Source organism: Ziziphus jujuba, chromosome 1 (assembly GCF_031755915.1).
Source record: "Ziziphus jujuba cultivar Dongzao chromosome 1, ASM3175591v1".
Taxonomy (NCBI): Eukaryota; Viridiplantae; Streptophyta; class Magnoliopsida; order Rosales; family Rhamnaceae; genus Ziziphus; species Ziziphus jujuba.
Genome location: NC_083379.1, coordinates 5,290,365 through 5,316,544, shown reverse-complemented (window position 1 = coordinate 5,316,544; position 26,180 = coordinate 5,290,365). Strand labels below are relative to the sequence as shown.

The 26,180-nt window shown below is 34.0% G+C and overlaps 4 protein-coding genes, 1 non-coding gene and 1 pseudogene across 6 annotated transcripts; 3 read left to right on the top strand and 3 right to left on the bottom strand.

Annotated features, from left to right (window-relative positions):
* The first annotated feature begins 4,619 nt into the window (after positions 1-4,619).
* On the top strand, positions 4,620-4,691 carry TRNAG-UCC (transfer RNA glycine (anticodon UCC)). The gene has a single exon. It is a non-coding gene; the product is annotated as a tRNA-Gly (tRNA).
* Positions 4,692-4,699: 8 nt separating this feature from the next.
* On the bottom strand, positions 4,700-8,533 carry LOC107412434 (G-type lectin S-receptor-like serine/threonine-protein kinase SD2-5; annotated as a pseudogene).
* A 262-nt stretch (positions 8,534-8,795) lies between these two features.
* LOC107412174 (stemmadenine O-acetyltransferase) lies at positions 8,796-10,103 on the bottom strand. Its single transcript, XM_016019887.1, has one exon. The coding sequence runs from the start codon at positions 10,101-10,103 to the stop codon at positions 8,796-8,798; it is 1,308 nt and encodes a 435-aa protein (XP_015875373.1).
* Positions 10,104-11,556: 1,453 nt separating this feature from the next.
* On the top strand, positions 11,557-17,306 carry LOC107412195 (protein HIGH CHLOROPHYLL FLUORESCENCE PHENOTYPE 173, chloroplastic). 2 transcript variants are annotated; one of them, XM_016019914.4, is made up of 16 exons: positions 11,557-11,716; positions 12,464-12,691; positions 12,784-12,939; positions 13,120-13,170; positions 13,692-13,826; positions 13,949-13,972; positions 14,103-14,214; positions 14,482-14,607; positions 14,746-14,795; positions 15,252-15,410; positions 15,494-15,589; positions 15,680-15,795; positions 15,911-16,034; positions 16,333-16,446; positions 16,546-16,626; positions 16,817-17,306. In XM_016019914.4, the coding sequence occupies exons 1-16, from the start codon at positions 11,657-11,659 to the stop codon at positions 16,961-16,963; spliced, it is 1,779 nt and encodes a 592-aa protein (XP_015875400.3). In that variant the 5' UTR covers positions 11,557-11,656; the 3' UTR covers positions 16,964-17,306. The 2 variants fall into 2 exon arrangements, with proteins under 2 accessions (XP_015875400.3, XP_024923364.3); XM_025067596.3 differs by having other exon boundaries at positions 11,596-11,716; positions 12,538-12,691.
* A 1,308-nt stretch (positions 17,307-18,614) lies between these two features.
* LOC107412288 (uncharacterized) lies at positions 18,615-19,688 on the bottom strand. Its single transcript, XM_025068558.3, has 2 exons — positions 19,046-19,688; positions 18,615-18,886 (listed from the first exon to the last, which is right to left on the bottom strand). The coding sequence occupies exons 1-2, from the start codon at positions 19,337-19,339 to the stop codon at positions 18,869-18,871; spliced, it is 312 nt and encodes a 103-aa protein (XP_024924326.1). The 5' UTR covers positions 19,340-19,688; the 3' UTR covers positions 18,615-18,868.
* Positions 19,689-20,966: 1,278 nt separating this feature from the next.
* Positions 20,967-25,740, top strand: LOC107412385 (ras-related protein RABA1d). The gene is made up of 2 exons (XM_016020156.4): positions 20,967-21,456; positions 24,915-25,740. Exons 1-2 carry the CDS (start codon positions 21,236-21,238, stop codon positions 25,348-25,350), a joined length of 657 nt encoding a protein of 218 aa, XP_015875642.1. The 5' UTR covers positions 20,967-21,235; the 3' UTR covers positions 25,351-25,740.
* Positions 25,741-26,180: the final 440 nt, after the last annotated feature.

Below are 26,180 nucleotides of genomic sequence, written 5' to 3'. Positions count from 1 at the left end.
AGTCAGATTTGTTTTAAGACCAAAAATCATATCGAATTGACGCGGTTAGGTTCGCTCATGTGTTTCCTTTTTCTTTTTTTTCTTTTTCTTTTTTTTTTTTTGGTGGGTAAATTGCTCGTGTGTTTCCTTATTTGGTCTCTGAATGCCGGTGGGAAATAATTTAAATTTCTTATTGGTTATTTGGATTTGTATTAATATTTTGTTACTTTTTAAAATTCAAACTTCAACTTTTGATTGTCACTCAGTTTTTACCCTTCCGAAATATCAGATGCAAATTAGGCTTTAGTGGTTTTTGACATTTTGATTTGGGTATGTGAATAAAAAATTAAAGAGTCTCTCTTGCACCCATTATATAGCTAAAGCTATTCAAAACTCCAGTTTAACAAGACAAATGCCTTTTTGTTTTTTCTTTTTAAATAATGTTCCAAAAATGCTTTAATGTATATTGGTTTTGGTCTTTTATCCATCTCTAAACCTTAATTAGGAAATAAAAGTTCTGATTTGGATGCTTTCCTGTTTTGTTTTTGTTTTAACAGAGAGAATATCCTGGCTTTCCTTACGAAAATATTTACAATAGCATTATGTGTTTTTTTTCCCATATGATTAATATACTCATAGTTTCGATATGGCAGGTAGAACATCTCTAACAGATTAATATATATTCTTAATTTTATATAAAATTAACTATATATGGGCTTATTTATTTATTTTATAGAAATTGACTATCTATATTAGAGAATCGATTACTTAAAACATAGTATTACGTTGCAATTAGTTTTTGCCAAAAGAGAGTGAACTTTAATGGTCCTTACTTGATTAAAAAAAAAAAAAGAAATTGTTTTTTTTTTATAATAAAAAGTGAATATATAAAATACATAATTATTTAATTCTCAACACTCTATTAGAAAGGATTGATTCTTCTCTTTCCTTAATTACTTTTTAATTTGTTCCCTCTTCCTTACCAAATTCAACATAATTAAGCTTATCATATATTTTAATTGGATAATAGAGAATTATACATGATGTACTATATATTACGGCATGTTATTGTTTAATTAATAATTTGATTATAAACATATATAAGACAGCACAAAGCACCGGAAACGTACGAATACTTGGCTGGTTTTATCGTATGTTTATGTCTTCCCAAATTTATGTATGCACTAGCTTATTTTTCTTCACATTTCTAAGCAATCTCATTTTTTGACTCATTATGCAGTACTAGACATGCATATACTACTTGGCCACAAATAGGTGGTTGGCAAGCTGTATTATATATAAATTAGACTAAGATTGATTCAAATAAAGAGTATATTATAAACTATACATAGATTCGGTTGATTAACCTAGCTAATTAATATTTGTTTAATTAGCTATTATATTATCCCAGTAATGGGGTATATAGCCGGCGTGACATTAATCGACAAAAACTTAGCTCCGTCATAGGCTCCGTTAGGGTCATTATCAAAAAACAACCAAGGGAACGGAGGCACTGGACAGGCCAAATATATAGTACCTCTTCAAAAAATAGACTCCAAATTAGGAAGACATACAGCAAAGATTAGTGGATGAAAAAAATAATAATAAATAAAAGATTAGTGGATGAAAAAAATAATAATAAATAAAATAAGAAATGACGTTTGTTTTTTTTTTTTTTTTTTTTTTTTTTTTTTTTTAAATACAAATGATATTAGTTAAAAGAGAAGTCAACAGCAGTTTCTTTTGGTAAGGACTCTCTAGTGAATTGATTACCTGGGATTTGTTTAAGAAACAACACTCAGCATTAACAACATCAGCAAGGACAAGAACAACAACAACAACAATAATATATCTAATGATAGGAATTATTATTTTCTCAAGTGATGATTAGTGTTCAATTTTCCCACTTATAATATAAATATATATATATATATATATACACCCATACAGTTGCCACTTAATTCACTATGAAAAAACGTGGTGCTACAACAAAAATTATGCCTAAAGTCATTTTGTGGCTAAAAATATTTAGCCACAATAAAGACCGTATTATTTTGTGATCAATAATTCTACGGCTAAAAGTTTTTCGCTACAGTATATTTATAAAGGTGAAATTAATTACTATGGTTAAAAAACTTTTTCTATGCTTAAAAGTAGTTTTTAACCACAACAAGTCATCGTGGCTAAAACGTTTATGGTTAATGCTTTATCTTTTGATTTTTTTTTTGATGTAGTGATTTTTAAGGACGTACCATCTAATACAGAGGAAATAATGGTAGCATATGTATGACTCGGCTTGAGTATGTATTACTGGGATGCGACGACGAGATTTTTAGCCAAAGGAATCCTTTGAATCTATACCAGCACTGGTAAAAGAACACCAAAAGCCAAAAGGTCAACTCTATAATTTTTATACATACGCACACATCTATATAATATACAAATGTTTACGTCATTTGACTTCGCTGCATATATATAGAAACAGTATACGTATCGTTATCTTAATAATCAATTTTAGTATATTATTAATTGTTTTTTCAATGGCATTAATTTAAAGGCTAACTGCTAATGAGTAAGATTGTTTGACCATCTTCAATAGTATAGCATATATAAATTTTCATTTTCCAGAATTGTATAGTATATCCTTGGTGATCAACAAGTACAGTCAGGTTTTGCAATTGGCGTTTATTTTATTATATAAGTTGAGATTTGAAATGGCATTAATTTATTTATTTTTTTTAAACAGAAAGTCATCAACAACACTCAAGTGAAACATCCTAACGTGGGAAATTTCCATTTTATCAATGGTATATATAATACTCCTTAAATATATCCCAAGAAAAAGACGACCCACTCACTGAACTTTATATTATTCTTGGTATGACATGATATATGGGTCTACCTCCATTCTTTTCGAGTAATATATTTCACAAACAGTTTAGTAGGTCGTTGTAGGTCCCTTTTGCCTTGTTTATTTGTATTCATATAGGTTTTACTTTTCTGATATTTTTAAAATGGGAAATTGGAAAATGAACATATAAACCTTATCACCTAGAGATATGTTCCTGTATATGATTAAGTTTTCATGACATCATAATCCATCTGTTCAATCACAGCTGTTAATCCCAAATTATGAATACTGATCATAGAAAAGATAAGATTTTTTTACTATATCATGAGGGCCACGATAACCTTTCTTCTTTCTTTTCTTTTTTGTTTTCTTTTATATGGAGCATTAGAAAGGTAAGGAAAAATACATACCCTCACGTTGTAGACAATATAAATATTATATATTATAGACCAAAATACGCAAGGAAAAAAGCCACTTTTTATGTGTTGAAATTGAAATCATGTCGGCTTTTTGAGGGTTTAAAAAGGAGGAAACAGTAGGGCAGTATTGTCTACAGAAAGGTCCTTGAATTATTCAATCCGTGTCAACAATTCAGGTGTCTGTCTTTAGAAAAGATTTATGTGCCGCATTCCCCGTGGCTGAAAAGGGATTTAATGTCTCATAAGTTGAAACGACATCCACATGGACATTATCATATATTATGGATAAATTTAGTATAAAAATGCATGGGTTAATTTAGGATTTATTTTGGCTGACGGACTTTTATACATTGATAATATTAATATAATATTTTAATGATATAAGCAAAATATGGCATCAAAAGTTTCACAGCGCTTAGTACTCCACCAGGGGAGATTTGTAGTCAGTGATGATCATGGACGCAATCCGTCTGAATAATCATTTTGAATGGTTCTGCAAAAGGAAGAAAAAGAGACAAGACATAAATTCATGATCGATCAAAAGATGTTCCTTGGCAAAGATAGGAACACGAGCTTCATTACTACTACATACTTTTTAATTACATAAGTGCTCCAATGTTTCTAAATTCTAATTAATGAATCTCCCAAAGCTATTATTCTGCAAAAAGCTATAACCAGATCAGTTGGTTCATGGAAGTGCAATACTCTTGTTGCTTTAGCCTTCATGATCAATTTAGTTCATGGAACTCCATTTGTAATGAATATAAAATCAATCATACCTTAGGATTATATATATATATATATATATATATGAAAACAGAATTACGATGAGAAATTGAAACTAGTAAAGAAATGATATGTAACAGTGAATTTGATCTATATATTATATATTATGTATAATTTTGCTATAGAAAACACCATTTTATGCACATCTAACATTCTATAATATGTTACTATATATAATACTCTCTATAGTTGGATTGATCATATATGATTTGGTCACAACATATTGTGGCATAAAATTGACCTTGTGTTAGCAATTGATTTGTCCAATCTGAACTGGACTAACTTAGCCTCTTAAAATTTATGTGTGTAACTTATGCGTCACAAACACAGTACTTATCAAAATGTATTATTCCAAATGTGTGGATGGAGACTAAAGAGGTATAGCCCTCTTTAAATTAGCCGATATGAAACAAATGAATACTGGAGATTTAGGATGTCATATTGTTATCTGCTCTGGAATGAAATGAACTGGTAAATTTTTTTGCCAACCCTGTTTTTAAACATTGGAAATTACCAGCATTAATTAGTGTTTTTGCCGAAATGAAATGTTAAATTTGTATAAAACAATAACCATCAACAACAGAGCGTTTGTAGTCCAACGGTTAGGATAATTGCCTTCCAAGCAATAGACCCGGGTTCGACTCCCGGCAACCGCAATTGATTTTGTCCCCTGCTTGTTTCAATTTTTTTAAGATGGATGAACAATCTTCTTATGCTACAAAATATTAATGTTGAGAAACTATAAAGTACATACAGAAGGAAAACAAACATTATGATCATTCATGTCTCTTAGCCAAAAGGAACAAGATTTAATACAAATTGAAATTTAGCCATTGGGTTTTTAGACCTCTTGGTCTTCACAATCAAGGACATTCAGAAAACACATCCAATAGGACTTTAATTATGGGGTATGGCAAGTGACAGTTTGGGTTATTGATGACATCCAGTGGAAAGTAGTACTACTACAGTGGAACTTCATTTTCCAGCGGCAAACCCCCTCCACCATCTTCACCACTAGCGACATTGATGGCCTTCTGCTATAATCACGGTTCAAAAACCACATTCCCAGCTTTATCATCTTAATGGCTTCTTCTATATAATCTTCACCATCTCCATTTCTATACTCAACCATATCCATCAGTCGGTTCTCACTTGCCTTCTTTCGTAGAAGATTCAACAAATGCACATCCAAATCTGGTTGAGAGTAATCTAATATCTTCCTCCCACTTATGATTTCTAGCAAAACAATCTCAAAACTATAAATATCAGCTTTCACTGTAATCCTTGAGTGCTGCCACTCAGGGGCTAGATACCCCAAAGTTCCTCTTATGCCTGTTGTTACTTGGCTCTCGTCTCTATTGATCAGCTTCGACATCCCAAAATCAGAAAGTTTGGCATTGAAGTTGTCATCAAGAAGGATATTCTGCGGCTTCACATCTAAATGTGCAATTTTCTGAGTGCATTCTTCATGAAGATACATCAACCCTTTTGCTATATCTGCCACAATCCTCTTTTTCATTTCCCAACAAAGAGTAGTATCCTGATTTTCACAGAAAATCCATCTGTCCAGAGATCCATTACTCCTATACTCATAAACTAACATCCTGTGCCTCCTACTAGCACAAAAACCAATCAATCTTACCAACTTGATGTGGTGAAATTTGCCCATTGTCTCTACCTCTGCTAGAAACTCTTTTGTCCCTTGCCCTGATCTGTCAAGCCGCTTTACAGCAACTGCAGTTCCATCTTTGAGAACCCCTTCAAACACTGTTCCAAAACCCCTCCCCCAAGCTTTTTAGAGAACTTTGCTGTTGCAGTTGACAATTCTCTGTACGAAAATCTCGTTGGAATTTCTGATACTTGCTTGAGAGTTTCGTCGCATTCATAATTCTTCCAGTCATCAATTTTCTTCTTTTGCCAGACCAGCATGCATACAATTGTGACAATCACCAGGGCTAGGACAAATGCACAAATAGCAGACAGAACCAGGGTAAAAGGAATGGAGTACTTGGAAGGATGTGGAGGGGAATGAACCAAAACTTTAATATATGATGAAGAGTAGTAGCCACTGGATTCTGGAGTTCCTGTCAATGAAAGAACATCTGCAGAGAAATAACAATAACCTTTATGGTTTGTTTTCTGATATCTAAAGAAGGCAGCTTTACAAAATGGATCTCCTGCACAGGCTAAAATGCAGCTATCCTCATCTTCTAATCCCGGGATAGCTTGAGTGTGGTCCAAAAAACTGTAATAAGAAAGATTTCCAAAATTTACAAGTTTGTAACGATCATATGTACCAGGTGATGGAGGATCATAAATCTGGCGACAGCCAGGATTTGAAAACTGGCTGTCAGATTTTGTTGGTGTGAAGTATTGGACACCACCAAGAATTGGGGCATGTGCAGACTCCTCTTTGGCAAAGACCATATCTGCCACACAGAAGAGGAAATCTACACTCATCCAACATCCCCACAAAAGCATAAACTTCTCTCCACCCTTTTCCAGCCTCCCAACCATAAATTCTAAGACCCCCATCAGCATCCAACTTCAGAATCTGTACTGTTGCTGAGTTGTTTGTTTTCTGTTTTGATTTTATTATTTCATCTCCCACCACATATGTGAATATGATCCTTCCCTTTCTAAATTCTACAGATTGCATCCTCGGCTGCCCTGGTATAGGAACATCAGAATCGACATGTAAATATCTGGATGGTTTATAACCCTCCACAAAAGCAGACAATGAACCAGAATATATATATACCGACATAAAACAAACCAGTGCTCAGAGTTTTATAATAAATGCTTGAAATAAGACGTTTTCCTTCTCTTAAGAATTGTCCATCAAGAAGGGTGTCTGTAACATGATAAAAGGACTGCCATAAGATTGCACCGGCTAGATTGATGAGGACCAAGTTTCCCTGCTTGTTGATGTTCAGTTTGTACACAAATGGAGATGTTGTATAAGTAGACCAAACCTCAAAGCCTTCCGTGCTGGTCAAGACCAAACTCCCACCGGAGAATCTGAGACAAGCTTCTTCTTCAACAGGATGGTCCCGGTTGGCTGACCAAACTACTTTGGGTGGTTCAGGCAGAGTATTACCATTTGAAATCTCTACAAGAAGGATAGAAAGCTAACATGCAAAATTTAAGTCAAGACAATAGAAACCAAACCCGAAACCAAAATGACTGCCTTGGACTTCCCTTTGACGCAGGAGTATGAAGCGTGCCATTGAATCATCTGTGAATACAATTCTTGAAGGAAGAGATTGGTCACTGTTTGTCCAAATTGCATGTGAGGAGAGATTGTAGATTGGTTCTAAGGCATTTGTAGTCCAGAGGTAAAAGATGATAATGAAGAGGGAGTTGACATAGGCCATGAGGGCCAGATACAAGTATATACATTTAAGATATATTTTGTTGCTAAATGCCAGTAGCTATAATATATATGTATATATATACACATTGAATTCTATATATTTGTGTCGATTTTTCTTGTTTCTTTTGTTTAGCATGTAGACTAATGTTAACATTAAAAGCTCAGTCACTGTATACGGCTAAGCTTTGGTATAATCAGTAATTGAAATTTTCTCTGGCTTGGAAGTATCACACATTTAAGATGAATATACATCCGTATTTATTCCAAAATAATAATAATAATAATAACAAATAAAAAATAAAAACCTCCACTGTTTGTCAAACAGAAACTCAGTCACCGTAGCATTGCCTCAGCTATAATCAGCTCTGGTGTTTGCCGTCAGGGAATATCCCGTTTCCAAGCTTGGAATGGTCACACATCTTCTGTCTGTGTATGTGTATATATATTTATATTTAACATCGACTTCGGCTATTTTGCGTGCCCTGGATACCACATTTTCGAAATGTGGTGAAAGTACCTAGATATCCGTCTAAAGAAGACAACCAAAAATAAGGAACAATAAAAAATAAGAGTGGACAAAGGATAGTAATTATATATGGTTGTTCAAAAATATATATATATATATATAAACTGTCTAAATATATCAAAGGATCTTTGAAAGACCATAGAATCAGTGATCCAGTAGCTAGCTAGGAGAATGATAAGGATCCTGATAACGGCAGTCAGCAATTTTTAATTTCTTTTCAGAAGTCGATTCTTTTCATGAAACAAATGCTTGTAATTTCCCAAAAGTGCATGTTTGGACTAAACTTATAAGAAAGCAAATAGTTTGAGGGGTAATTTGAGAATTTACTTAGTTTGGGAGACCAGCTGAAAAAAATGTGGAAGCATGATCATATTAAAAAAATAAAAATAAATTTCGTTTGCTCATAACTTTGTCGGAACGAGCTCTTTTTTTCTCTACCACCGTTAAAGCCTGTCAACGTTTTTATCACCAATTCATATTGCCCACCAGTCAGCCACCATAATAGATGTAAGAAAATGGTACCTTTTTTTTTTCTTTTTAATCTTCCTTTTGCAATAGAAGAAAATGGATGTTGTTTATTATCAAGCATGTAAAATCAATCTCTATAGTCTTTTACAGACCTGACTCTCTCTAACTAATAGTCCCGTGGATTTATAAGACCCTAACCTTCCCACAAACTGCTAAATATCACTCCACCAATCAGACCCATAAAAAATAATCAAATTGAGAACAACGTAGTGAATGAAGTCCTAAATTAACAATTCAGCTTAAAAAACAGAAGTTCTAATTAACAGAACCAAAGATACATATATAGTACTCAATTAAAAGTAAAACAAAACCTTGTACCATAGTCCACAACTAATAAGTTGGTGATACAAAGTGAGAAAGCTCAGGATTGCCTTGAAATTCAACCATGTCCTGCTCAGCCAAAGTAATCCAAGCCTCAATTCCATCCCCAGAAGGTGTGCTCATCAAAATGATACCGTTCTTAACAGGCATACCAGTGGTGCATACCCATGTTGGGCTTCCCCACCCAAAATCAGTTCCATAAAACCCAAATCTTGTCCAGCTTCCAAACATGTAACACTGTAGCTGTGGATCAGATGTTAATGATCTCACTTCTTTGTAAGGTTTGTAAGCCTTAGCAAGTCCTTCATCTCCTTGAAGTTCACTCACATAATGGGAATCAATCTCTTTCTGTGCCTGCCTAATCAGACCTGCCAAATATCCCAATTCCACATCCTCCTTCTCCTCCAACAGAAATGCAGCAGCAACCTGCCACAGATTACCAAACACGTGGTTTGGCAATGGAGGCACCGTTCGCTCTCGAAGATTAACCACATGGGTTGAAATGGATCGGGGAAGTTTCTCTTTTCCAGAATTCACTTTGACTGCTTCCATGGCTGATTTCCATATCAGAGCTGTCACAGATTCAACTCGTGAAGGATTTTGAATACCAACTTTGGCTTTTAGTTCATTCAGCTTTGTTGCATTGAATATGAACCTTTTGGTTGAAATCTTCTCTTTGCTGATACTGCCTGCCATGAGTATATTCATACCTTTAGGTGGGAAAAGCAGAGCTGAATCCAAACGTGGAGCTTGGAGTTGATGTTGATGGCGATCATCATCATTAATCCCTCTTGCTGTTGCAGACCAAGCCTTAAGGAAATAGTCTACGGCGGTTCCATCAACTATCTTGTGCGAGATGCAGAGACCGATTCCTATTCCACCACAACTAAATACATTAACTTGAACCCCTGTTATTACAGTCTCTGTGCTGGACTCGAAGGGATTAAAGGGAAAAAGTTGAAGCGCATTGTTTTCTGGGTTTCTGAGAAACGCTGAGAGGTCAACGTTGGGTACTTCAGCTTCCAGAAAGAGTACTCCTTCATCGTTGCAGTCGACGAGAGCTTGTTGGGATCTCATTCTACCTGCTAGAGGGTAAAAACTGGTTAGTGTTTGTGAGAGTGAATTCTTGAGCCTACTTGATATTGAAGCATAATCATCATCGATATCTGAACAAGTAGTGTAGAACAACAGGATGGGCACGTAAATTGGAGGAACACGTCGATCTAACATGGATAATTCCAAGTTCCTGAGGTGATCAGGGGTTGAAGATGATGGCTTAATGATCTCCTTCGAGAAAATCTCAACCTTAACCTCCATATCTTGGATATTGATATGGATATTGTACTTTTGTAATTACTATTATTGCAAAAAAATAAAAAAATAAAAACTTTGTTTTGATTTAGCTCCAAATTGTTCAAAACTTTCCTACTTTATGTAGAAGCAGAATGCCTGTGTCTTTGAAAAATTAATGGCGTCCACAATTTTTGAAACTAATTAAGAACAGTCAACTGTTTACTAGTCTGCAAGATCTGATCAACTATTTTGTCGTGCAAAGTTGATGTCTTTTGAAATTATGCCCATTGACTTGGTCCCTTTGGGTAAGAAGGATTCTGGATGATGGTTATTGCATACCATATTTCGTCAAAAGTCAAGCTTAAAATTAAATTGAAAAATAAAGAAAACCGGGGTAATTTATCCTCAAATATATTATTTATATTTTTCGCAGTTTGGAAACTCTTTTTATTACCAAAAGGAATAATAATAATAAAAATAATAATAATAAAGTTTGAAAACTCTTTGCAAATTTTAGATTCTAATTATGAAAATCATGGTATTAAAAATTTATTTTCAATTCAATCAATTGTGCAAGTCAAAACAAATGTCTTGATCATTAATGGGGCGGTCGATGTGATGTATAATGTAATTGTTTTACGGATATATAGTAATAAAATGGATCATTGCCGAGCAATGCAAGCAACGTGGCGTATATTGCATTGGAATTGGATTAAATCAAATCATTTCAAATAACTTTTGGAACACTTTTAAGTAATCTCTTTACTTGTATTGTTATTATTATTTTCATGATAAAAGTCATTCATTCCTTGAGTGATAATTTTTCAATATAAATTCCCTATTTTTCAATATCAATATGTATATATATATATATATATATATTTAGTCTATTAATATAAAATTTCCCTAACTTTTGTCTGGCAGAGCGAAATAACAGAGAACAAAAATGAGAAATTTGTATTGAAGGTGATATGATAATTCCACAAGGTCAATAGTCCAAGATCATGTCTATATGCTGCTTGTAGACTTTTTTTCTTATATTCATTGGGCATTTAATCAAGGACTAGCTAGAGATAGACTTTAGAATTATGACTAATCACACAAACCTAAGGAAAATATTTATTAGTAATCTAGCTTATTGGCCTGAATGTGCTTAATTTATTTTATTATATGTTTTGAAAAATGAACTCCTTAACAAGAAATTAATCATAATACACAACCTATGTTACTGGGAGCGGGAGCCAAAAATCTTACTAACGTATTATGGTCTTGATTTAATCTAGCTTTTGGAATTTTTTTCTTCAGCTAATATGGTACATGTACAAATTTTTAATTTTTAAAAGTCCATGTTCTAAGAGAAAGATAAACCATGCTCGTTCATTTGTTGGTTGACACATTACCTTGAAAATTCAATCTTAGTACCTATGAATGAGTGCTAGGTACAAAATTGACTGCTGGTATGTTAAACTTGTGGCTTATATTTACTCTCCCTACTCAAATATCACCAACATAAACCAAATACACATATATCCAAATTAGCGTGTACAAGTTTCCATTTGTGTCTACTTCCTCTGAAGATGGAATGTGCTTTTGTTATGCTGTCCTCGCCTTTGTCTTCCTCCACTCTCACCCTTCAGGTAATCAGCAAAATACTGAGTATCACTTCTATTTCTTATGTCTGTCTTGTGCTTGTGAATATCCCATTTCCATGGCGTAACAAACTTGCATGTCGATGGAGAAAGAAATACCCATTTTGATGTTGAGGATGACCCAACTCGCTCATTGTTGGATTCTGCGAAGTGGGTTTTACTGTGTGATATGTATGCTTTATACTTTTTATCCGAGTGAGTGAATTTATCCGAGTGGCCTCTGTCCGTCGATATTTTTTGTCCGAGTGAATTTATCTTTTGCGGGCATGTATGTATGAGAATTAATGGCTGATGAACTGAAATGGGTGTTTGTTTTCAAAGAACAGCCAAAGTAAACCTTTTTTTCCAACAATAATGCGGAAGACCTAATCCGATACAGTTAATTTTTTGTTTCAATTTTGAGTTTCATTCATTTACCAATCAATTTTGTTGCATGTAAATCAGAGACAAAATATATCAGCACTGCAGCGTACTCATTTGTTCTGCATTTCATGGAGAAATTAACTGTTAAGAGTTTTCTAGATTCTATGCCATGGGATAGCAATGTATCTCATCTCAATCTAGCCCAAATGCACAGCTGCCAAATCCTAGATTAAATCTCTTAACTTTTTGTTCATTATTATTACAAAAATATGTTTTGCATAAGTACAGCGAGGAATATGAATGGTTATTATGTCACCATTTTTACCCTTATGATCATTTTGATTGTTGTATATTTATCAATTGGCACTGCAGGGTTCTAACAAATCTTTACATCCCTGGTTGCATGGCTCTGCACTTCCTAAACCATTTCTTCAAATTAATGACAGACCGCGGTCCTTACTTTACCAGCGGAACTCAGCTACTCTCTCTTCGAGATCACATAGGGGGCTGATATCTGCAGAAGTTGGAAAACAAAGTTGGGACGTTGGTAGATTTTTCAAAACGTTATTTTTCTTCAATGGACCTCCATCTCCTGTTAAGGTTGGAAACAGTTTTCTTTTTGAATTTTGATTATATCTAAAATGGACATATTTTTAATTCCTCAACTAACGAGCTTTCTTACTTTTTTTAAGTTCATTGAATTTCTAGCAGAGAAACTATTCAGCCCATCACCTGATAAAGCACCAATGGATACCTCTGGCATTGTCCTAGTTGCTGGAGCAACTGGTGGAGTCGGTAGAAGAGTAGTTGACATCTTACGGAAGAAAGGATTACGAGTTCGAGTATTGGTATTTTCCTATACCTTGTTAGTTTGTTTTCAATGAGCATCTCAAAAACCTGCTTCCCTGTTGTATAGCAGTTGAGGAAAAAAGAATGATGCAATTGCCTCAATCATGTTCCTGAGAAATTTTATACGAGTAACTACTTCTTTTTTATTGATTATACTTTACATATGAAATGTCTCTCAGGTCAGAAATGAAGAGAAAGCAAGAAAGATGTTAGGCTCAGACATTGACTTGGTGAGCAGCTACTATTGAATATTTAACTTCCTTGATTAGTTATACACTTGTTTTTGGTTCACTGCTTGGTACTGTCAGAGGTCTTGCTAATCTTCTTTCCGCTTGTCATCTATTAATTATTTGGTATTACGATGCAGAGTCATAATAAACCTGATCAATGAGAAAGAAAGTATTGTATGTTATATTGAAAGCATTAATCTAATCTTATAGTATGTTATGTTGAAAGCATTAATCTATCTTGTAATTTTTCTCCAAAATGAGATGGCGTTTTATCTAAATAATGAAGCTTTGCTTCTGAAGTTTTAATAATTTTAGCACAATTCACCAGATTTTCATAGAACATGCGAATGCTCTGGAGTTACATACCATTAGGAAATCTGATCCAAATGATTCTTTGACTGATTTCTCAACAGTGCATTACTGGATATTCTGAATATATTGTATGAAATATGATCCTCTTTTGGTTTCTTTCTTTCAATGTTGTCAGGGTCGTTGATAATTTTTCCCCCAACACTTGTCAGGTTGTTGGAGACATTACTAAGGAGAGTACTCTGGTCCCTGAGTACTTCAAAGGAGTGAGAAAAGTTATTAATGCTGTTTCTGTCATTGTTGGTCCAAAAGAAGGGGACACTCCTGACAGAGCAAAGTACAGCCAGGTATGGTTGCAAAAATTGTTAGATTTTTAGTCTGGACTATAATGAAGAATGTCATTATCTTTCTCATCGTTTCTCACAATTTTATCTTAGTTACTTGACACCTTAACGTGATCTTACTACAGGGAATCAAATTTTTTGAACCAGAGGTGCGAACTGGTTGCTTTCTTTCTGTATCTGAACCCAGTTTACTTTGGAACTACAGTACTTTTGTATTTAAGCTGTAAATTATACAAACAAGTCTATACTAACAACGTATTGCTTGACGGCTGAAAGCAGATCAAGGGGGATTCACCTGAAAAGGTGGAGTACATTGGTATGAGAAATTTGCTTGATGCTGTAAAGGGGAGTGTTGGACTTCGAAATGGTAGACTAATATTTGGATTTAAAGGTACAGTCTTCTGTGCTGGGAAACCATGATTACCATCCAACCTGCTGCATAATACCTTATACAGTTTCTGTATGCAAATATTACTTGAAACACATAGAAATTGCTTGGAAAATAAATAAATAAGTAATTTTGATAATACTGTAGAATATATGCAACCAAACACACTCAACTTGTCCTTTGTGGACTTGGTCAGAAGTCTCAACCTTGCATTTATAACCTTTTTCCAATTGATACTAATTGAGGTTCGCTTATGTTTCTGATTTGCAGATAATAATATTAGGGAACTTCCTTGGGGAGCTTTAGATGATGTTGTAATGGGTGGAGTTAGTGAAAGTACATTTCAGATTGACCCAAAAGGAGGGGAAAATGGCGGACCAACTGGGCTTTTTAAAGGTTTGTTATCGTCAATCTCAAGAACTTTACCTATGCAATATTGTCTTGCTGATAATTCTTTTCAAGTTTGGTTGTTGTTTGGATATGTTGTTATAAGATCTGCATCATCCACAAATACATATAATCTATCTCCTTCAGGTGTTGTTTCCACTGCAAACAATGGTGGCTTTACAAGTATAAGAACAAAGGTAAATTTGCAACTTTTCCAAGAATTCTTTGTTCTTTTGATGTTCCTTGAACTTAGCTATATCATATGTATCAACAACCTGTCTTTTTGGCATTTTAGGTAAATCAAATTTTTGAAGTTTCATAAATTTCTGTATTTGAAAAAAAAAAAAAGATAATGAAAAAGAAAAAGAGTCTAGTTCCATTTGTCCAGATATTTAGATAACCATATTTAATTGATTGCTTTTGTGGTAAAGAGTCATGGACCCATTTTTTAATTGTAAGCCCTTTTAGGTCTGAATTCCCATACTAGCTAACATGGAACAAAACTTGCCTTTGTTGTATTTTTGTGCTGCTGGGAGCAATGGAATATATTTTGCTCCCTATTTCAATGAGCTAACCAAATGAATGACTTTATTTTTGTCAAACAAATATCTCCGATCCATTGCTGTAAGTTCGTTTTTCACTTTTATTGGCAGAATTTACCAGTACCTGAGGATCTCTCTGCATATGATGGTTTGGAGCTGCGTCTTAAAGGTGATGGTCGCCGGTATAAACTTATTGTTAGGACTAGCCAGGAATGGGATACTGTTGGTTATACAGCAAGCTTTGACACTGTTCGAGACCAGTGGCAGTCTGTAAGTAACACAATGACCCCTTGAATAGTGGGTTATGATAAATAATCTGAATGCTGTATCCTATTGTTCTATTTTCTTTTCAGGTGCGGTTGCCATTTTCTTCTTTGAGGCCGGTATTTCGTGCACGGACTGTAACGGATTCCCAACCATTTGATCCAAGCAATATTATATCATTGCAGGCATGTTTGTCTATGTTATTATTTTTGCCTATCTTTTTTCCTTCAAAATTTACTGCCATAATTGGTTATGATAAATTTGAATCCTTGCAGCTTATGTACAGCAAATTTGAATATGATGGGAAACTGAATCCAACCTTCCTGGAAGGTGAATTTCAGCTTCCAATATCAAGCATCCTGGCATACATAAAGGATCCCGTAACTCCCAGGTACAATAATTTTTTCTGTATTGCTCAAATATTTTATTACATTTTTATGTAGAATTTATCTACTAGGTACATATTTTTCTGGTTAGAATAATTCTTTTGATTGTCTCAATTGTAGGTTTGTACATGTGAGCTCTGCAGGAGTTACACGACCTGATAGGCCAGGACTTGATCTTAGTAAACAACCTCCTGCGGTCCGCTTGAATAAGGAATTGGATTTTATCCTGACATTTAAGTTGAAGGTTTATTTCTTGTTAGCTTATTATCTGTTGATTTTAGTATATTTCAGTTGTTTCTACCTAGCTTGCTCTCCTTGCCAGGTTTACTACAACTGCTATACGTAGCCGTGTTTGATAATGAGAAAGAAGCAAACACATATAACAGTTTTCTGAATTAACTAGTTTTCATTGTGTCTTGTTTTTCCATCCGACTGGAAAGTGAAAATTTTGTAACACATCCAGCTGAGAAAAGTAAAAACAACCCTTCTCTTTTTCCCATATTCTTTTGTTTTCAAAACTTCTTACTGTAAACTTTAAATAGGGGGAAGATTTAATACGGGAAAGTGGACTTCCATATGCAATTGTGAGACCATGTGCATTAACAGAGGAGCCTGCTGGAGCAGATCTCATTTTTGACCAAGGCGACAATATAACGGTAATATCATCAGCAGATGAAACTATAAATACTCGATGTATATTATAGCAGTGAATATTTGAAACTAAAAGCCATTTATATATGTCAATATATATGCAGGGCAAGATATCAAGAGAAGAGATTGCTAGAATTTGTGTTGCTGCTTTGGAAAGCCCATATGTTATAGACAAGACATTTGAGGTTATACTTCTTTTTAGCATATCTTAAACATCTATGAATTAAGCTAAAGTGGAAGAATTGTGACGTCGTTTTACTTCATTGCATTGTTACAAGCAAGTTGGTTCTGGAGATTGCTATTGTTTACCCTCTTCTTTAATTATTTACTAAACTATGGATAGTTTCAGTTCAGTAACTTATGTCTGTTTTACAGGTTAAGAGTGTTATACCATTTAGCGAGCCATTCACTGTGGACCCAGAAAACCCACCCCCAGAAAAGGATTACAATATTTATTTTAAAGATTTGAAGGAAGGCATTACTGGGAAAGAACTCCTAGAACAAAGTCCTCTACCAGTCTGATGCCTGTGCATATCTAAAATAAAAAAGCAGAGACTTCTTTTGAAGCATTAGAAGTGATGAAGAGAGATTAGCATAACACGTTTGTATTACATCATTTGTAAAATCAAAATGGTCAGTTAACTTAGTTGCTCGTAACATTCATAGGTTTGGAACTTCTGGTTTTGCCTTGTGATGAATTCAGAATGTACAATTTCTGTGTATATAATATCAGCATATATGTGATAAAGAAAGGAGAATGAGAAGATAAAAAGGTATTGCATGCATAAACAGTTTTCATAGATCGGGGGTTTTCCTAATTATATTACACATTCTCAATGGGAAGCTCATATAAAAATTCTATCTATTTCCTCAGTGTCATATTCTTTCTTTTTTTTTTTTTTTGGGTGAATATGTAATATTCATTTGTTTGGTTAAACAGTACCATAAGATTGTAGGATATGTATTATATTTTCGATTTACTGGAGGGAGTAGAGGAATAATTAAATAAAGTGAAAAGGTTCGCAGAGAGAGAGAGAGAGAGAGAGAGATAATGTTTGTGAATGCTCTGTTTCACTGTGCATTGCAGTGTACTTTATAGTGACAAGATGAGCATATTCACCAAAAAACAAAAAAGGGTGACAGGATGAGCATGTACGGTGATTTTGAAAGTGAACATTAAGCAAAACGTATGAATAGGGAAAAGCCACATACTTTGTGAAAGCTCCATTTCCCTATGTGATAGACATTGAAAACGATGGTCTGCTTTTTGGCTTCTTACCTTGTTTTACTCAAAGCAGATGTATATGCTTCTCACTTCTTTCTCATTGCATGTTTTTTGCAGGAGTAACCCTTTCATGAACCATGTATGCTACATACCTAACTGCTGCGAAAAACTGTTATACATAAGCTTTTTTATAAAGTTATTCATGATTCAATATTCAAAAATTATTTAGTAATATTCACTTGCTTTATTTTAATGTTACACCGAGTATAAGATGTTCAATTATTGGATGTTATATGAATGACATGGTTACTTATTATATTTTTTTCCAACTGCGTGTAATCTTTACCATCTGACGCATTTATTGTCATGACAAATCCCAAACCAAATATAATTAACAGCACGCCAAATTTGCAATTAATAAAAATATGTTAATAATGTACTTTTGGTACTAAAAAATTTATTCTCTGCATCTTTTTTTTTTATTATTATTATTAACTATTCCAGACTCCAGTGGTAGAATTTCACCCAAAAAGGGCCAAAAAAAAAAAAAAAATCTCTTCCCGTGGTAGAATATTTTTGGACACGCTAAAGTTATTGATATCTTTGAATAATTAATACATGTTCTTTTTCACCAGTTAAAAAAAAAAAAATTATGAATAAACGCCCAAAAAGAAAAAAAATAAACCATATTTTATTCAACCGTTAGAACCATGTTATTTACCATTAAAAACTATTTATTTGTTCTCAAAGAAAAAAAAAAATTACTATTTATTGAATGATCAATCATTTTGTTTCTTTTCTTACAAAAAAAAAAAAAGTATAAAAATAAAATGACAAGAACAAAAAAGAAAAAAAAAAAAAAACAAAACAAAACAAAAAAAAAACAAAGAGACAATTTGGATGTTAATGCAGAATTGCAGATCAAAATGTGAATAAAGAGACAGAAGAAGATCCACCTAAAAAAAAAAAAAAAAAAAAAACAAATCCCCAATTACCTATATCTTTCTTTCCTCTTTAGTTTCTTTTGAAACAATATACATTTACATCAAACATGATAAAACAATAAAAATTTTGGGACTGTCTTTGATTCTTTATCTCCCCTACTTTTGCTCTACATTTGTTAATTTTTCTTGACCTTCAACATAGTCCCCACTGCATGGTAATGATGATAGCAGGTTACAGTGACAGGCTTCCACATGTCCTCAAGAGCAACATGATGCCTGCAAAAAGAGATAGACAAAGCTTTAACAATTCACATCTCTCTCTCTCTCTCTCTCTCTCTCTCTCTCACACACACACACACACACACTCAAAAATGAGATAACAAAGTTATAACAATCAATGAAACATGAAAAGGAGGAGCGGAGCAAATTATGTACTCTGAAAAACATTCTGTATCTTCTACCACTGTCACGAGCATCCATCATAGTCTTAAGCCTCTCAAGCATTTCTTGTTCAGTAAATATTTTACCCGGTGAGCTCATGAACACGCTCCGCCGCACCGGAGGAGACCAAAGACCGCTCTGTTCGTAATCAAAGTCGAATTCAGCAGCATCAAAGAACTTTTCAAGAAGTTGGTCGGATGTGGATTTGGATACCAACTGCACTTTTAGTGGAGAATTGGAATTTTGAGAAGATGATGAAGCAGAAGAAGAAACTTGAGAGAGAGACATGTTGGACGAAAATAAGTAAGCAATTAACAAAGAGAGAATATTTTCTGCAAGACAAATGGAAAAAAACAATAAGCCATTAAGCCAAATGGAACACTTATGAAATGGTGGGTGTGTACGTATGACAAGGACGCTTATGGTTGTGTGCAATCATAGAGAGAGAAAGTGGTCGTGGATAGCATAAATTATTTGGTGTTGGAATTATATGAGATATCCAAGTTTGGAACAACCCATGGAATCGTTGGAAGTTTGGAAAGGTTTTAATTTGATGTACCTAAGTAAAAGACTCTCTGTTTGGTGGACATGGAGATGAGGTCCATAATGATTTGTAGCCCCTATTTAAGGATTTTTAATTCCATGGTTGGTGAGAGTAAGATGCTTATATGTTTGCAATTGTGGGGTTCATTTAATTTATTAGGCAGTATGTATGTTAGGATTCCTATGTATATTTGGTGGTTTGGACGCTTTTTGTAGAATTAGAGAAGAAAATAAAGATGAGGTATACCATATGCTAGTTTCCAAGGAATTAATGTTAATTTGCTCTCTTTCGTTAGTAACATTGAAGAATTAATTGCCAAAATCATTTCATAGAATTCGACTGATCATAATATTTTGGTGATTTTTATATTAGCTAAGGGGAAATCCATCATGCATTTTGAAATTCTGCAAAAAGAAAGAATATTTGGTTATAATTATTCATAATGGCCTAGTAATGATGATTAATCAAATCACCAATGCCTTTTTTCAAATCATGGATTATCTTTCAAGAAGTCTTACATATTTAAAAAATGTTTTGATGGAAATTAAAAAGTAATATATAGTATCATAGTTAGCAAAAGAAGAAGATGCTTTTGCTATGTTAAGGCATTGAGAACTGCCATATTAGTTTCCTTGCAATATGTGGAAGTGGAATCTTCTTCAGCCATGATGGTTCAAATTTTTATTTTATTTTTTTTCAATTACATTTTTAATGGGTGAAAAGCTCAATCTTTTTTGGGCCGAAGAATGTAGCAGCCCGTGCACAAACAATAGTGTCTCCAAGGGCATCATTAATTGTGTCAATTTTCTGCTCCCAGTTCAATTCATTTAACATGGACCTATAAAGCCTCTAAGTCCGTCATGCATGTCTTTATATTCTCTTGTTATATTTTTGAGTTTGGTACAATAAATTCACAGTTTTATACCAAGACATACACGATAAAAAATAAAATAAAATAAATGGACTTGTTTTTAGTATGGCCTCACCCGAAACTACAATTCTTATGTGCCAAAATAAGATTGGTTAAAATGAGTCATTACCATGAATGTATTTAAAATATTTTCAATTTACTTCTCAAACTTTGTTTTATATATATATATATATATATATAAAATATTCATTTTGATTTTGTAATAAAAAATACATGAGTGCAAGGAGATATTTGTGGTCAAAAGGCCAATGTTGATAAGGAGAAGGGACAATAATGTCATTTCACCATCATAAAGCCCACAACACAATGCAGCCCAACCTTCAAAAGTGATACGGAAGCTGATATCTTTGGTTTTGGAGTCCAGCCCACTGCCCACCGCAAATGGCTCAGAGAGAGAACTGAAACAGACATATGACACAATATTAGGCAGACACACACACCGCAGACAGCGGTCTGAAACATCTCCCACTCACCAACTTTGAAAAGTTTTTTTAAAAAAAAAAGAAAAAAAAAAGGTCAAAAAAGAAGAAGAAGAAGAAGAAGCACCACGAAGAAACCAACATTAAAGAGATCTCAAAGAAAAAATATATATAAAAATAATTATAGAACCGCGTCTTCTTTTCGGCTTCCCCTGAAGCAGAGCTTATAAAAAATAAAAAATAAAAAATAAAAAAAATAAAAAAAAAAGAGGGAAAACCAGTAAAGAGCAATGGCTGGGTACAGAGCCGAGGATGACTATGACTATCTCTTTAAGGTAGTTCTCATCGGTGACTCTGGTGTGGGCAAGTCCAACTTGCTCTCCAGGTTCACTAGGAACGAATTTAGCCTTGAGTCTAAGTCCACCATTGGGGTAGAGTTCGCCACCCGAAGCTTAAATGTCGATGGCAAGGTCATTAAGGCCCAGATTTGGGATACTGCTGGCCAAGAAAGGTAATGATTTTTCTTTCTTTATTTATTTCAAAAATATGATCTGGGTTTTTCTTAGTTGTGGTAGTTGATTGCTGTGAGGAAGTAATTCAGGAAAAATAAGAGGAGACGATAATCTTCTTTCAATTTGCTGTCTTGGCGTTGATTTGACTATGGACTGCAGTTGTTGGTTTCATTGGTCTTTAGGATCATGCAGAATTTTGATGGGGTTTGCTTATGCATCTGGTTGGTAGGTTAGATTTGGTGGATTGGTTGGGATATGGAATGGGTTTTTATTTTTCGAGATCTGAAAAAGGTTCTAACTGAAAAAAGCTAGCCCCACTACTTATTTACGGGAATAAATGTTGGAGATTTGTCAGATAGGTTGATATGCTCTGTTTTTTAATGTTTCCAAACTCTATTATAGACAGATCAAACGTGATCTGATGAATGAACTGCTAGATCTTGAACATCTTGCGTCAATTTTGTTACCAGTTTTTAAAATTGTGTCTATAACACGAATATAAGTTAGATCAATTCAAATATTCAAAATTTGGGGTCAAGGTTATTTTTACTTCCAATTATTGTTGGTGGCTACCAATGGTTATGTCCCATGTTTTTGGAACATTGAGTTCAATAGAGATATCTTCTACGTGGTTGTTTGTACCGTATCTTTGGATTGTTAGATTTTTCCTCTTTTTTTTCATTTTTTTTTTCATTTAATTGATTTGATATTCTCAATTTTTATATTTTTCGTCTTTATGTATTTTCTTTCTTCTTTTTGGCCTTCTTAGTTAGCAGCTTGGAGTGCTGATAAATTAGTATGTTATTATATTAAGCCAATGGAATGCATAAAAACTGTATATATCAATTATTACATATCATCAGTCATCTTTCGTAGTATCTCCTAATTCTTTAAGGAATTATGGACTATAATTTTGGGGACATGTCTCCCTTATTAAAATGTATCGCATGTTTGTCTTGATATATATAGTTGGATAACTTGGGTCCTCTTCCCAATGGCTAAAACATTGTACAATGGTGAGTTAATATGTTATATTTTTTGGTAGTCTTGTATTCTTCAATTTTTGTTTAATAATTTTTGGACTATGATTTGGGAATCTGTCCGCTCTATATAAAATCCTACAATATAAGATCAAGAATCATTTTTTTTCTCCGTTTCTTTTCGCTTCCAAATTGTAGATATCAAGTGATATGCGGTGGTTCTGCTTGCAAAAATAAAATGGGTTCCCAGTGGGAGAAAATGAGAGCTAATAGAATAACCTTTACAAGCATATGTAGGCATGCACTTTCTTCTACACTTTTGAATTGTACGGCCTCTGATTTTATCATCCATTCGAGTAAACGTGTAAACTCTTGAATTTATTATGTTTCTATATTAGCGACTGCCTTTACAAGTATCTACAAATTAATAAAACATTTTGGACTATAATTTTGGTATTTTCCATTCCAATCAGTATGTTGATGTAGATATATACATGCAACTTCCATCTATATTGTAAAGAAGTGCCCCCTTTTTTATCATCCGGTGGAAGTAGTAAGGAAAAAAAATGCTTGAATTTGTCATCCATTCCATATTATAGACCGTCAGTGATAGTTACTGCAAGTCTTTTAAACAGTCTATGTAAAATTAAACGATATGTTGACACTGCATATGAATTGTATAGAAGTATCCTCTTTGTTTTCACTAGATCTTATCTTCCAATATGAAGAACAGCATTTGTCAACGTGGTTAGGGAAATGTCATAATGAGCATTAATAATTGGCTGGCAGCAAAAGTACAAAATGCAAAGTGTCTTCCAAAATCAAGTAAAGGTCACTTAAAAGAAGCCAAAGAACATTGATTGACAGTAATAATTGGCTGCAGCCAAATTACGAAGGGAAAAGGGGGCCTTTAAAGTCAAATAAAGGCAGCTTAGAGGACCAGAGAAAAGGTAGGTGGTAGTTTTTTCATTCAGACTGTTAATGAAAGAATGTAGTTTTTTAGTCATCTTAAAGCCACAACTTTGTCTTCAAGACTTCCGCCCCTTCAAAGAGTAGTTATTTTACCTATCAAATCTTAACTTGAGTTTAGAAAGCATTTTCCTTCCATCATTTTTCAGTTGATTTAGTGTAGATGTGTCTGCAGATCATAACTTTTGGATAATTTCTTTGTTCTAACAGACTTAATTTAAATTCATTTAGACTTGAAAGCTCATAAGTTCTCACGAGCTGTTGGGGACCATAGAAGTTGAAATCATTATTAATGAACTGTGGTAAAGAGGCTCTATGAGACATTGTTGAATCAATGCTAGTAAAAGTGAATTTCCAATGGTGATGTTTGGTGGATTTCAGACCTTGCCTTGATGTTCAAGTCTTTCTTAGAGTTTCGTTGTTACTGGTCTCCATGGTTGATATTTATTTAAATATTCAGTGAAGGAAAAAAGAAAATACTGATGTGTACACCTGATTTTTTTACAAAATTAGTGGCATAGAGCTTTTAGTTTATAAACCTTCATGCCGATAATAGTTGGGTGTACCTTAATAGTTTCTATGATCTGGGGTTTAATAGTTTTCCTCCTGATGAATTTGGGAAGCTTGCAAAATTTAACACACCATCAACTCCAAACCTAAATAGGCAGCTCGATGATTTAAGGAGCTACTACCAAGGCATGGTGGATTAGGAGTTGGAAGCGATGATTGTCACAATGGTTTTGGCTCCGTCTCAGTGTAACAATTAACTTCTGTAGGTATATCATCTACATGGCAATGTGGCATACAAAAATTACCGTTATAAATACCTTATCAATAAAGAATTAGAAAAGGTGGACTTTGAGTGGGTTGAAATTTAAAGTTGTTGATTTCCTATATGGCATTGAAACTTGAAAGAATTAGAGTTCTATATGTTTGCTTAGTCCAACATAGTTTGGAAGTCAGGGCACATTTTGGTCGTCCAAGTGGTTCCCTGTCTCTCAAATATTAAAACCATCTTTGCTTCTGGCGCTTTAGGGGATTCATCCCCCCCTTTTGTTATTTTACTTGGGTATTTTCTACCAAATGTTCATTGTTTCTTTTGACATAAGTCAAAATCCATGATGAACCCCCATGAAAAAGTGTTACGTGTGGGATACTCCTCTAGAATATTGAACAACTACTGATATACATATATATATATATATATATATTTTTTTTTTCGGAGAATATGTGACTGCTGGCTATCACCAGTTCATGTGTGGAAAGATGAAAAAAATTTCATTTCCCATGTATCATATAAATTAATACAGATTGTTCTGACTTTATTCATGAAGAAGATATTGTTTGTCCATATTCTAATCTAGTTGGAACTTTCAAAAGATGACTTTTTGCATTTTGGTGGAATTGACGTCTGATCTGTGATATTTACAAGTGACGTGATAGTTGATGCAACTGATTCTAGTTTTTGAAGTTCATTTTATCAATCACCTCCTGCATATTCTTTGTAGGTATCGGGCCATAACTAGTGCTTACTACCGAGGGGCTGTAGGGGCACTTCTTGTGTATGATGTTACTCGACATTCCACATTTGAAAATGTTGAAAGGTGGTTAAGGGAGTTGAGGGACCATACAGATCCCAATATTGTTGTCATGCTTGTTGGTAACAAATCAGATCTTCGTCACCTTGTGGCAGTCTCAACCGAGGAGGGAAAAACCTTTGCAGAGACAGAATCCCTTTACTTTATGGAAACTTCTGCACTAGAAGCAACTAATGTGGACGATGCATTTTCTGAAGTCCTTACTCAGATTTACCGTATTGTGAGCAAGAAGGCCATGGAGGCTAGCAATGATGCTAACGCTACAGCTGTTCCTTCAAAAGGAGAGAAAATCGATGTGAGCAAAGATGTTTCGGATGTGAAGAAAACTGGGTGTTGTTCAAACTAGCTAGATTTTGAATTTATATTAGATGCGGCTGGTTTGAGTGCCTGCATCTATTCTGTCTACACCATGGATGGGTAAAATTCTTTCAAAGATGCCTTAAGTAGGAGTTAGGTGGGGTTAGCATTTTTATTTTTTGCTTTCATTTTTTGAGTTACCGGAAGACTTATCTTTGGCTGATATAGGAAGATGTTTTAGGAACAAGGTAATTACATATTTTTCATTCTATTAGGAGTTGAACTGGGGGCTCACATTTGTGCCAAAAATCTGTATTTTTAAGATTGCTTGTTCAGAGTTGTCTTATTAATCGAGATATGCTTAGGTTGGTAGTTTCCTTTAGACACAGCCTTGGATTTGCACACAGATTTTTAAAATGTATTTGTTTAATTCGTTCTTTATCTTTGTTCAGCTTGGCTTTGATTGGTTTGTGATTGTGATCCCTACGAGGTGCCCGAAACAAGACAGCTTTGTACTGTCTTGTTTTGCATAATAAGTCAAGGCTAGACATAAAAACACATAAATTAGCAGAAATTATGTACTATAAATTAATACAAGTTGTATATATATTTTTTGCAGATTTGATAATGGATAAGTGTATTGCGTCATTGGCGGAGGCTATTAATTATGAAGCATGTGAAGGGAGAGGATTTCAGGATTTGTTGTGATTAATTAGAATATAACGTAATGGGCTAAGCTGCCAATTTGTCTTTAATTTACATATTTCTATTCTATGCCATTATGGATAAGATGAGGAAGAGCTATGAATTATATACATGATAGAGAGTCTACTTTGCACGTGTTGAAAAATCATGCGAAAAGTCATTTGAAATGAAAGC

Coding starts and splice junctions, on each gene's coding strand:
- LOC107412174 (XM_016019887.1), bottom strand. CDS start 10,103: ATGGAGGTTAAGGTTGAGATTTTCTCGAAGGAGATCATTAAGCCATCA.
- LOC107412195 (XM_016019914.4), top strand. CDS start 11,657: ATGGAATGTGCTTTTGTTATGCTGTCCTCGCCTTTGTCTTCCTCCACT. Junction 13,973..14,102: donor TCAAATTTTTTGAACCAGAG/GTGCGAACTGGT, acceptor GGCTGAAAGCAG/ATCAAGGGGGATTCACCTGA. Junction 15,590..15,679: donor GCAATATTATATCATTGCAG/GCATGTTTGTCT, acceptor GAATCCTTGCAG/CTTATGTACAGCAAATTTGA.
- LOC107412288 (XM_025068558.3), bottom strand. CDS start 19,339: ATGTCTCTCTCTCAAGTTTCTTCTTCTGCTTCATCATCTTCTCAAAAT.
- LOC107412385 (XM_016020156.4), top strand. CDS start 21,236: ATGGCTGGGTACAGAGCCGAGGATGACTATGACTATCTCTTTAAGGTA. Junction 21,457..24,914: donor GATACTGCTGGCCAAGAAAG/GTAATGATTTTT, acceptor TATTCTTTGTAG/GTATCGGGCCATAACTAGTG.